Below are 13,246 nucleotides of genomic sequence, written 5' to 3' on the forward strand. Positions count from 1 at the left end.
TCTATAGCAAGGGTTTTGAACCTGCAAGCTGCACTTCCCAGAAAGGCTCAGACTACCATTAAAAGACCCTCAGAGGATAACTACATAATAACAAGATGTCAGACTGAATAATGTTTACTACAAAAAACAAAGAAACAAACAAACAAACAAAAAACCACGAACCAAAACCAAACAAAAAAACGTGCACATCTGTAGGAGTCTGCAAACAAAAAAAGAAGATTTTATGGGCCTGTTATATTAACCCTGACCAAAATCAGAAACTTCACTGTCACAGAACGCTCTTCAGTCCCTTCTCTCACAGTTTACACAGCTGACTGATGAATTTGTAAACTGCATGAATTCCCTTTCAGACTTCGATGTTCCCGTCAGAAAATACAAGAAGAGAAAATCTTCAGCCTGAAACAACAATATTTTTTACAAGAAAAGGAAGAAGATGATACAACAGGAGAATATACGATGTTACGATATCATATGAATGTATGATACTTTATTAAAACCGCACATGGAGGTTGAGCAGACATTGAAAATGCCACAGGAACCATGAAATGCATAATAAATTCATACTGCAAAAAATCCTCTTCAGTGGTGGAACTCTTCACATTAATGGTAATCTCCCTGGGGAGTATACACAGGCACAAAACTCTGGGTTTTACTGGGCAGACCATCTTTAATTTGCATGATCATTTTGTAAGCTACATTTTTGTCTTTATTTGGCTAGTTAAGATAAGTCTGTTTCTTCAGAAAACCCAATTGTGTCACATTTTAAAAAAACAGTGGCTTACTCCTTTTCTGTCAAAATAAAAGGCTCTGTGTAGTTTAATGTTCTGTCACAGACTGAAAGAGCAAAGAGTTAGCGCACACTCTGGAGGCTTTCAATGCAATCAGACTAATTTCTCCACAGGCAGAACAATTGTTCTTCAAGATCACGTTGATGCACATCAGAGTTAAAGACAAAAAAGCAAAATGGAAAGGAATCTACTTCCTTAGCTCTAGTTTCAAGATCCACAGACACATGTAGGATATTAAACAGGAATGGGCAGAGAGGCTGAATTTTCTTTCATTAGTTGCATGGTTATGTAGAAAAATTTCAAATGAGGAGTTATTGCAAGTTACATGCAGGTAAAAATGTCAGTTAGGTATGTCTAAATGATAACATGAGTTGGCTTGTTTGAAGCTGTCTCTTGTAGGATTGGTCTAGATTGGCCAGGATTTTCAGTTCCTTGCCAATGCTCATTCAGCAAGTCCCCAAACTGAATGCAATGCAACTGGTTAAATAAGAGAAAACACATTGATCCCCTATCAAGACACGTATTTAAGCATAGAAATTGAAAGATCAGGACACACTAATTTTTCAAGCACACTAAAAATGTGAAAAGGAAGCTGCTTTCCCCTCCGCCCCCAAAACTGAGTAAGAATATTCATTGATGTTGTGCTCAATGGCTCCCTACTCATGTGGAGCCCAGTGACAAATGGTGTCCCTCAGGGCCCTGTTTTGGGACTGGTGCTCTGTAATACCTTTATCAATGGCACAGACACAAGATGGAGTGCACCCTCAGCAAGTTTGCAGATGACACTGTCTTGGGTTGGGCTGGCAAAATGCCAAGTGCTCAATACAAAGTCAAAGCCTCCCTCCCCCTGCTGAGAAAAGGGAGGAAAGAAAAAAAAAAACTCAAAACAGGTTTAAACTCAAACTAACTATATATATTTATACAGAAAGGAGAAAATTAAAACTACAATATAACACACACAAGTTAGATATAACAACAATGTTCTACCTCCCAACCAAAACAGGTTCATTACTCCAATTCATAAAGCACTTCAAAAAACACCCAGCAAAGCAAAAGAGTAACAATAAAATGTTTCTACTCCCCTGAACTAAAACAAAATGCGAAGCAGTGGCAGCCACAGCAAGGCCCAGCACAGCAAGGCAGTTGTAGCGTGTCCTGCCTCTACTGTAGACATGATGCCAACTGAGAGAACACTCCTATTCTACTGTATTTATATCTCAGGTTTGCGTCATCTGGTATGAAATACTTCTTTGGTTACTTAAGTCAGGTGATACCTGTCTCTCCTAATCTACGTGGATTCTCTGAGCCTGCTAAATTGGAGCCTAGCTAAAACTAAAGCCAAAACTACCACAGACACAAAGCACAGCAGTGCAGCTGACACAACAGACAGGAGGCCATACAGGGGGCATGGGCAAGCTTAAGATGTGGGCCCACAAGAACCTCATGAAGTTAAGTCCAAGTGCAAGGTGCTGCACCTGGGTCAGGGCAATGCCAGACATGAGTCTAGACTGGGAGAAGAGCTCATTGAGAGCAGCCCTGCAGAGAAGGACTTGGGTGTTCTGGTGGATTAAAAGCTGGATAGGAACTGGAAATGTGTGCTTACAACTCCAAAAACCAACGTTATCCTTGGCTGCATCGAAAGAAGTGAAGTCAGCAGGTTGAGGGAAGTGATCCTCCCCCTCTACTCTGCCCTTGTTAGACCCCACCTGGAGTGCTGCATCCAGCTCTGAGACCCTCAGAAAAAGAAAGATGTGGATCTCTTGGAATAAGTCCAGAGGAGGGCCACCAAGTTGATCAGAGAGCTGGAGCACCTCTCCTATGCAGACAGTCTGCAAGAGTTAGGGTTGTTCAGCCTGCAGAAGAGAAGGCTCCAGGAAGATCTTACTGTGGCACTTCGGTACCTGCAAAGGACATATAAAAATTAGGAAGAGTGACTTTTTACATGAGCACAGTTTTAAACTAAAAGAGAAGAGATATAGGTAAGATGTTAGGAAGAAATTCTTTATTGTGAGGGTGATATGGCACTGGCACAGGCCCCATCCCTGGAAGTGTTTCAGGTCAGGCTTGATGGGGCATTGAGCAATCTGATGTTATGGGTGGTGTGCCTGCCCCTGGCAGGGGTTGGAACTGGGTGATCTTTAAGGTCTCTTTCAACCAAAAACATTCTAGGTTTCCATTATTTCTTTCTGCACATCTTTTAGGCAGAACATGCTGCTTTAAATTTGCATTTTCACCCTAATTATGATTCTAGAAACGGAACAATATTCTTTTAAAGGTACGCTGGTTGTGCTGGCAGTTAATTTCCTTCACAGTAGCTAGTATGGGGCTATATTTTGAGTATGCACTGAAAACAGTTCCGATAACAGAGAGATGTTTTCATTATTTTGCTCAGTAGTGCTTACACAGTGCCAAGGCCTTTTCTGACTCTCACGCCACCTCACCTGCAGGCAGACTGTGGTTACACAAAAAGCTGTGAGCAGACACAACTTGGACAGATGAGCCCAGCTGACCCAAGGGATATCCCATAGCACATGTCAGCATGCTTAGCATAAAAAGCTGAGGGAAGAAAAAGGAAGTTTAGATTTGGAGTGATGGTGTTTGTCTTCCAAGTACCCATTACACATGACAGAGCTCAGCTTTCCTAGAGACAGCTGAACACCTGCCTGAGCATAAGAAGTGGTGAACGAATTCCTTGTTTTCTTTTCTTGTATGTGCAGCTTTTGCTTTAGCTATTAAACTGTCTTTATCTCAACCCATGAGTTTTCTCACTTTTACCCTTCTGATTCTCTCCCACATCCCAGCTCGGGGGGAGTGAGCAAGCAGCTGTGTGGGGCTTAGTTGCCAGCTGGGGTTAAACCACATATTACAAGATGTGGTTTTTCATTGTCAGTGCTTGAATGAGACTATCCTGAAATTCTCCACCATCAAATCACTGTCTTTAAATACACTTTTCTTCAGCCCATAAAGTATTTGTCAATAAATCCTCACAACAGGAATGAAGCACCTCCCTGAACCAAAGGACTGTATGAAAAAGAACCAAGTTAATGTTATTTAAATAGTTGATGAAAATTTTGTGCCCAATCTCTACATAAGATTGATGTTTACAAGACGACTTCTTTGTACAGAGGGGAAAATGATCAAACTACAATAAGCAAAATAGCAAAGAACATTTATAAAGAAGAACTTAAAACTGAAATGTTCTTTGCAAAGCCATTTTGTGGTAGAGCTCAGAAGTGTGCATCTATTTAAAAATACTCACCGCAGATTAGAAAAACTATGAAGAGTCACTGCTATTCAGAGTGTCTCTAACTACCAAGTAAGGCATAAACATTTTCAGTTTTCAGAAAGCAGTATTTTTCCTTGAAGAAATAAGGAACAAAGGAGTTATAAATAACTGTCTGTAATGAAGAAGTGTCAATAATAAAGTGCATTTTGCACTGTATTTACAATGTTGACTCTGCTGTCACATAGTATGATAGGAAATTTTTGCTCATATAATCATAACACTGGATCTTTCAGACCGTTTATATTTAAACTAGGATACAGTAATAGCACTAAACTTTTTCCTAGTGGAAAGCTATACTTAAACATGATCCTGTATCATAATTGCCTTCGTTGTCTGGAAACAATTGAATCAAATTATTAAAATATTGTTTTTCACAGGTCCCAGATGATCTACAAACAAGGCAGAACTCAATGTCACATGAGTAATCCTGCAAATAACCTTCTAACTGCAGTTTTCCATTGTACAGCAGGCAATCCTGATGAAGGGTCAAAGTCTTTTCTCCTTCCACTTGTCTATGAGAAAGCTGTCAATGAAATCAAATTAATAATACAAAAGCCTAAACATTTTCTCATTCTCTGAGGAGTACTCTTGAAATCAGAGCAATGCTTCCATGTTGGAGCGTGCCCTCCGGAAGAAAATGTCATGTTTTGTAATAAATAAAATATATCAATGATGTTCAGGGACTATTAACACATGGATACTGGTATATCTCACCTTACTCATGACAATTACTGCAACAAATTTTGCTATCAATCATTACAGAAATAATTTAGACAACAACAACTCAGACTCAAGTCATCTTGGTGGAAAGCCTGGAGATCTGCAAGTGTCCAGCAAAAACTGAAAACTCACAGCTTAGACTGCAATCAGAATTGCTGTTGTAAGATGAAAATAAGCAGATATGGCCAAAATGTTTGTACTCTTTTCATACCATGCAATTTAGAGTGATGAACGTAGGAAGCCACTGACAAAACAGCTTTGCTTGCAGAGGATAAACACAAGATTTGGGCACTATTTCCAGCCCACTAAAGCTTATACTGGAACTGATTTTTTTCCCCTCTTTTTATACATAGACAGGTATCATTCTGACTACAATCATACTTCAAAGCATTGTGTAGATGGATTTTAACATGAGAGTCGGGTGACTATCCTTATACTGAATCCAAGGCTCCTTGAGTTTTATGGCATATAAAACCTCTGTATTCTCTGTTTTAAGTTGGAGCCACTAATAGTTTTAAGAATTCCAGATGTGTCTTTAGAGCTGTGTTTTCTAGCTTTCAGTATAGTTGCCTTTCCCTCTCAACTTCAAATTATATCAAGATGAGGTTTCTAGGGCAAACAGCTCTGGAAATATTGAAGGCATGATTCTGGCTCATGTGCATATCTAAGCTCCATAGAGAACAAAAAAAGTGATTTTAATAAAAACTAAACAATGAAAAGGGATACAGGTAAAAAAAAAACCTAATACCACAAGAGCACACACAAGAGTTTGCAGGAGACACAAAGAAAACCCTTCAATGGACACCTCAACATCCTAGTAAAAATCCAGCTATATTCATAAGCAAAAAAGTTCTTTGTGAATGAGAAAGCAAATTTAAGACGCACTGGCATTCCAGCCCTCAGGCTTTATTCAAGGTAAAACAACACAAAGGAGAAAAACCTCTGCAGAATCTTCTTTTAAATGACATGTTTACCTGACACCTGTTTGGCTGCTGACAAGGAAATCTCATATCCAATGAATCTGCCATTGAAGACTTTAAATTTCCCCTTAGCAATCTAGCTTCTCAGCTCCACCTTTAAAAAAACTAAACATGAAAAAACAAATGGAACCAGTGTCACTCTTGTCTTTAACAGCATCTCAATTGAGAATTTTGGTAAGCAAGTTTCCAAGACCAATTCACAAAGAACAACAAAATACTAATTCTTAGCTATAGTTGCTTTCATTCCAGCATTTAGTTTGGCCAAATCACTCCAGGCTGAGGTCCCTGTTTTGTTATGGGAGATGGTGATTTTGTCAGGTTTGATGAGTAGAATACAATCCCTACACATTTCCTACTAGAGTTCCAGCACAACAGTAAATTTTGCTCCTACAGATAGAAAAACAGACATACATGCAAAGTCAAATGAATATTCCGTTTCCATCTTATTTTTTTCCCATTAATTCTCCTGTATTAAGCGAAGGAATAGTTTTTCCCTTCCCTTTTTGGAGATAGTGCCTTAGATGATCTTCTAAGTCACAAGGAAGCAGAGATGAGAGCTTTTTCGTGTTCCTACAATGCCTGGCACAAAATCTTAAATGTTCATGACCAGATACAAGGAATGATGTGTGTGGGAAAGTCTCATACACACATACATACACACGCACGCTTGATTTTGAAGCTGTCAACGTGTACAGGGAATGGGAATAATACACTGATTAGCACCTAAACTGCTGGGAAGGGAAAAGAATCTGGACTTCATTAGTATTTGTTTAGGATGCTCAAAGTAGCTTCTTTTTCTAGCATGGAAAAACAGTAAGTTTAACCTTCTGTATGACCCACTTGGGAAACTTTTTGAAATTAAGGAAATATGAAATGCAAGGGAGGTCCAAATTCAGGCAAATTGCGGTACTGGTTACACAGGTCATGGTAGCCTTGTTCTATGTCCACCACCATCATGCCAAGGCAGCCCCTCGTTTCCTCTCACTCCTGACTTCTACCAGATATGGAAGTTTGACTGGCTTCAACTGCATCTATAAAAAGGACCTGTGACCTAGTTTACATTCCCCATTTTACATCTCTGAAGCATTACTGAGTTTCTGATGCTCAAATTCCCTATTGAAAAAAAAAATCAGCCAGAAGTCATCAGCCTCCTCAGCATTTATCTTTACATCACAACCTGAAGATCCTCACTTGAAAAGTTACCCTGCATATTCATGTTAGTCAAAAAATGGCATACAGGAACTCACACAGGAAAAGATGAATTCTCAACCATGAGATTCTTTACAAAAAGTTTCCATTTCCTTAAGTTGCTCAAAGGTACTGCAGGAATCATTTCATCTAAGAGATGCAGCAATTTTGTACCATTTATTTAATTTTAAGGATTAGGGTCTGGTAATCTCCACCTACCTCATTAATCGTGTAATTTGAAAAGCTGGGTCCAGATTGTCTTTTTATCAGCCATGCAGACTGAGGGTTTTACTACTTCCATACATCAGAGGTCCCCTCATCACAACCTTCCTGTTATCCAAAAAAATCTAAACGAACACATGCTTCATCCAGTAGCCAACATTCTAATAAAATTTTTTAGTTAGTTCCTCCTATATACACTGTTTAACAACAAAAAAGAAAGTTTCTGTGGCAAGGATATGAGATACTTGCTCATATAGAGAGGTTATGACTAACAGAGGTTACGGCTGTTCCACTGATTAAGAGTAAATGCTTCAAACTATCCCAGCAGGTCAGTGTTACTTTACACTTAAAGAAGTGGTTTACTTTTATTTTTTTCTATTTTCCTTTAGCCGTTAATGTTTGGGTGTTTTGAAGAATCCTAGAACATCATGTGCTTTGTCTTTCAAGCAAAACCAACTCAAAAGAAGAAGATTACTCTTTGGAGACCTTGAAAAGTAGCCAGAAAATTAATTTCTGAACTGAGCATTTGTACCACAGGAAATGCCAACATCTAAGGATTTTTTTTATTGCAATAATTAAACATGAATTTAAGTTTGGTCTGTCATGCTTTTTTTGAAGTTGTAGTAGGCTGAACAAGTTTATCTAGAACCAAAAACTGGCAAGCTTTACCAAATTAAATAAAGCATTCCCTATTGACACCTATGGCAGCAAGCATATATAAAAACAATACCCGAAATTGTTAATTCAAAGTGAAAACTTGCGGTTTTATTTTATTCATTACTTGGCCATCTTTACAGGTCCACAGCAGAAGAGAATCATCACACAACTCAATGAACTTCAAAATTAAACAAAGAAAGCCAAATTTTAATTATGCTACATAAAAAATACCCTTCTGCTTTTGGATTACATATAATGCGAAACAAATCTTAAGTGCTTCTGGAGATGATGATGAGATAAAGATGAGGACACTTTTACAGATATTTCGAAACTTACTTTACTTTTTTAATTTATAGATAATCTATCCATAGTTAAGGGACTAACTGTTACATTTTCTCCTACAAACTACTAAAACCAAACATTAGCCAGCAGTTTAAATAACATATGAAAGAGCTGCATCTATTTAACAGCTGCAGAACTCAGGACAGAGGCAGTAAAATATTAAAAAAAAAAATACAAGAGTTAAAAATCCTACTGCAAGAATATCAACTGTAATAAAAGAAAAGACATTAAAACCAGCAGCTAGTTAGGTGCCAGGACATAATAGAACCCATAAGGACAGGCAAAGAATGATGCTAAGTTAGGAAGAAAGAGTCTGTTTTCAGAGAACTTCCTGACAGACACCACAACAAAGTAACATGAATGGTGACTGTGTGGTCCCCTTCTCGTAAATAAATCAGGCGTCAAAGGTTGATCTGCAGTTAATAAGAGGCCTAAGCCTTCTCCAAGGATTTGTAGTACTCTGTCAGCACAGTCCAAGCCTTAGGAGCCATGAAGCCTTCCGGCGGGTTTTGTCCTTCCCGAGCCAGCTTGCGCATGCGGGTCCCCGATATAAATTCATAATCTTCATGGCTAAGACAGCAGGAGTGGGGGCAAAAGGAGGGGGAAAAAAAAGAACATACTTTAAAAGCAGGCAAAGTTGCTCACATTCTTTCTGCTTTCTTGATACTTTATACATTTCTTTTTTGGAACTATAATGCTGTATAGCAACTGTAATTTTCAGACACCTGGCCAGCAATGCCAGTAAATCTCAAGAATATACACCCTCTACAATAATCAGCTTAGGTAACTCCTGAGGTTTAGCAGCATGGCCCAACAGAACTCCTGTGGATTGAATTCAGTCTGTGCTTCCACTGAGCCCGGCTTGTCCTCTGTAAGGAAAGGGAATTCCTGTTGAGGGAGAACCATCTACTCTACCTACAGTCTCAGACCCTCTGCCAAAGCAACAGCAGCCATCCTGTTTTGCACTTTGCCTTGCCATGGCAGGAGACCAGCCCTATGAGCTGGCTGAATGTTCCTGTGCTGGTTGAAGAAGGTCATTTCAGTGCCACTAGAGAATGTGTAAAAAGCAACATTGAACAAAATCTTAGTGAAGGATGATTTGCAGAACACAGAAAGTAAAAGCCTCAGAATCTGCAGGCAAGCTCCACAGCTGGGCCATTGCAAGACACTGAGCAGAGATATACGCATATATGCAAATCAATAATGTGGCACATACAGTTCAAAATCAAGAAAAAACGCAGGGGAATAATACTTTCTCCTAAAAATGTTTTCCCCTAAAAAACAGAATTCAGTTGGACAAATGCACAAATAAACACAGATCAGGATTGTTTACCATGGTTAACGTAAGAATCTAAATTACTATTAACTTCTCAGGTATGTGGTCATAAGGAGCTAAAGCTCCAGAAGTTTAATTACTCCCCACAGGACTGAAACAGCAAAAGCAAGACAAGAATGTCAGAGTTCTATCAAATGTTCCAAAGGAAAAAAATATGTATTCTTAAATTAAATAGCAATTTTACTTATGCCACTTGCTCAATTTGTAACATGTATGCATTACTCATTCCTTACTTGTCTGTTTGAAATAAAAACCAAGTATTGATCTCAGATGCACATGCCTTAGACAGAAACAAGAGCCAAGCATGCACATCAGAGGGCAGAACTTGGCTCTAAGTGTTGGTCTACGCTCAGTAGGGTATAAAGTTAGCAAGATGCAGAAAGCATTCCACAGCTCCCTTTCAGAACATCACTAGCCCCATAACTTTTTGATTTACGTTGTATATATTTACACAGCAGCAGTTCCATACATGCTTTTTTTTTTTAATTTGGGACTGTGGATTCCTGAAATGTCACAAGGCAAAAAACCCTTCTGTGCTTCAATCCTGTAAAATATATATTATACAAAAACGAAAACTTAAAGCTGATGCAATTCTATGGGAGAACAAGTTGTCACTGCTATTTATAACATCTGAAAATTTTGTCCTTAGCAGAGAGATGTCTGCCTTTCGCTCACACTGCCTGAAGGTAACTTGTGTTCTTTGCAAAGAATTATTGCTACAAAATATACATGGGCAAGTAGTAAGTCTGGTTAATTCTGTCAAAAAAATACCAAGTTTTAATGATCAGTGAGAAAAAAGCAAAGCAAGTGCTATAAAGTTTCTCCATGTGTGGCTTTCTCCTCAGTGTGGTAGCAATACCAAAGTTTGAGCATTAAAAAAAAAAGAGAGAGATGTTTTCTATTCTCTTTGTCTGTTTAGTTTTCAGAAAAACACTCAACTTCCTCCAATGCCCTACAAGTGAAATAAAGTTAGATAAGTCATATAAGTTTGCTTCAAAGACAGGCAATAAGACAATTCCTTCAGCTGCTTCCCACCCCTAGTGGCACAAAAAACAGCTTAGGAACTGGAGATATCAAGAAAGAGAGAAACATGAAAAGAAGTTAAGGAGATCTACAGAAACTGTAAGAAAATGAAGGAATATAATTTCAGGAACAGTACATTCAATATCTCCTAAGATTTCTAGAAATTTTTCCACAACACTATTAAAAACTATGAAAGTACTAATGATACCCACTCATTATCCTGAACTTCTGTTTCGAATGGGGTTTTCTTTATTAAAGAAATTACATTAATTAGTAATTCTAAAGTGACTCCAATGCAGCTTTGGTAAAACACAGTGTATGTATTTTTTGCTGCTGCAAAAATTACCACATTGACAGTTCTCCAGTTTAATCTCTGCTTTCATACATAAAACAGAGTGTTTGAATAACCACTCAATACTCACTGTCTTTACTAATGATAAAAGTCAAACCTCTTGAATATCAAAAACTGAGATTTCTGCTAAGCAGAAAAACCTTATCAGTACTGTCACCACTGTTACCACTGTGGCGAGATGTGAACCACAAGCATTTTGAAATACAATATATGAGTCATTTGCTTTAGCAGTAACACAAAACGAGTCATCAAGTAATTTTGTTCATAGTGATTTTTGAGAATATTAAGACTTACTCTGTATAAAATAGATTTGAGTGGAACATGAGAGGGGGAACATTTGACCATTAACAACGCTATGAAATATAAATGCCAAAGCCATACAAATTCCTTTCTCAAATCAGATTTGAAATGACTCTCAATGAAACATAAAGCCTTTTCTGAGTTCGGGATTTAAGTGCTTTTAGAATTTTTACTCAGTGGCTGCTGGAATTACCTTTCTTTGAGCCACGCTGTATGCTAGTAAATGCTTGTAATGTGGATTTGACATTTTACTACCAATTGAGTTTGAACAGTACTGATATAATACTTTGTACCAATGCAATTAAAAGCATTCTCCCAAAAGAAAGAGGTAAGAAAGGCAGAAAGAAATCCACAACAAAAATTTGTCAATAGAAAAACAGTCTTGGAATACACTACCTTGAGGACTGGTATTTGCTCCCTGCCACAGCATCCTAGAACTCTACCACACCCACAGTGTGGAAAAAGCCTTACCTACATATACAGAAATTTCCTTTACTTATGGAGTTCAGTGTCATGGCTAAAGTAGAAAATATGTAAGTCTGCTGAGCTCTCATACATCTAGCAAGAGGGGAAAAGGAATCTTTTCTTAAACTTCAGATTTTGCCCTCCTTCCATACAGACAGTATGTATACGAACAGGCACAGGTGCATAAGATAATATTTTACATTTGGAAAGCAGTAAGGGATTTATTCAAAAAAACATAGGAACAAATTTGTGCTGTTAATTAGTCTTCAAACTGTTCACAATAACAGCAAAGGGCTCAAAGAACACAGCAAACCACACACAGATTAAGAATCCACAGACCAGCTCTTTCATTTCTTTCATTTATAAAGACTAATGTTTTAATCTCTTAAACGAATTTCCCTTTTTTTTAATGTGCATTTTACCGTGATACCACAAGTGACCCCAGCAGCCATCACAGCTCTTTATGCTTTGTTACAAGCTCAAACACACTAAGGGCAGTGTGTGAGGCTATGATTTCAGAGACCTCACAGTTCTTGTGGCAAGCGGGACATGACTGCATGAAGATGTCCACAGTCCTATGGGAAACCTCCTCAGCTGTACCCCTGAGGTGTGAGTACAGTACCTTGATACAGTGACTGAAGAGAATAGTTATTCCACTTCAACCCAATGCCCTATAGGTTTATCCAAATATAGAACATACTACATAAAAGATTTTTCATTGGGGAGCACTAAAGACCAGTCCTAATCTTGTGAACCCAACCTTCTGTTAGAGTACTTGGCACTGTGCAAATTACCTTCTTGGAATTCTCATTCTCTGTGGAGGACAATGTCTGGTGCTCTCAAGGTACTAAGAAACTACTCTTAAATACAAGACACATGATACAAATACAGACCCATTCATCCATAGTTTTGCCTACTAATTATTGGTTTTTTAAAACAAACATATGGAAATAAAACAATGGCATGATTTATTCATCCTGGTCTGGCTTCACAACAACTGTCATGTTCTATACAGTTGGTAAATTCCAGATCCAGTCAGTTTCTGGGACAATTCACAGCCTCCTTATCTGGGGTCCAATTCTAACTTTAAATCCTTATTAGAAGGATTTTCTGTGAATTTAAACTTGCCTTTGCAGCATCCAGTCATGACTTACACCACAACCCCTACAGGAACAGAATGCTGCCCCTTACAGTGTCAAGTCTTTGATACATCAATCTGTATTATGCCTTGGGAATGAATGTCTCATGATGCTGAATAACCAGCTGGGTTCAAACCCCAGCTGGTCATGAACAAACTCTGTGAAATTAGAACATAGCAATGTGATTAATATCAACATACACAAAACAAATCCTTTACCTGCTGTGAATGAAATTCCTTTCTAACCAGCAGGAGGGTTTATGTCTCCTGAGGTGCAGCAGCGTTTCAGTGTATCCTAAATTATGTACTAATGGCAATTGAGAAACCATATTTCACATAACTAAATTGAGAGGTCAAGTGTGCTTATCTCAGCTCCTTACTATCACTTTAAAAACCAAACAAATTTGAGAACAATATGTACTTAGTTGGAGCAGTTATCCTGGTAGTAT

General features: G+C 38.2%; 1 protein-coding gene across 2 annotated transcripts in view; it reads right to left on the bottom strand.

The window, feature by feature from the left end:
• Positions 1-7,927: 7,927 nt before the first annotated feature.
• Positions 7,928-13,246, bottom strand: part of PAPSS1 (3'-phosphoadenosine 5'-phosphosulfate synthase 1) — a 39,718-nt gene continuing 34,399 nt past the window's right edge. For both annotated transcript variants that reach the window (XM_071555972.1, XM_071555973.1), the window contains exon 12: positions 7,928-8,753. In XM_071555972.1, coding sequence (XP_071412073.1) covers positions 8,615-8,753 — 139 coding nt within the window. In that variant the 3' untranslated portion in view covers positions 7,928-8,614. The remainder of the gene's footprint in view (positions 8,754-13,246) is intronic.

This window comes from Pithys albifrons, chromosome 5 (genome assembly GCF_047495875.1).
Source record: "Pithys albifrons albifrons isolate INPA30051 chromosome 5, PitAlb_v1, whole genome shotgun sequence".
Classification (NCBI taxonomy): domain Eukaryota; kingdom Metazoa; phylum Chordata; class Aves; order Passeriformes; family Thamnophilidae; genus Pithys; species Pithys albifrons.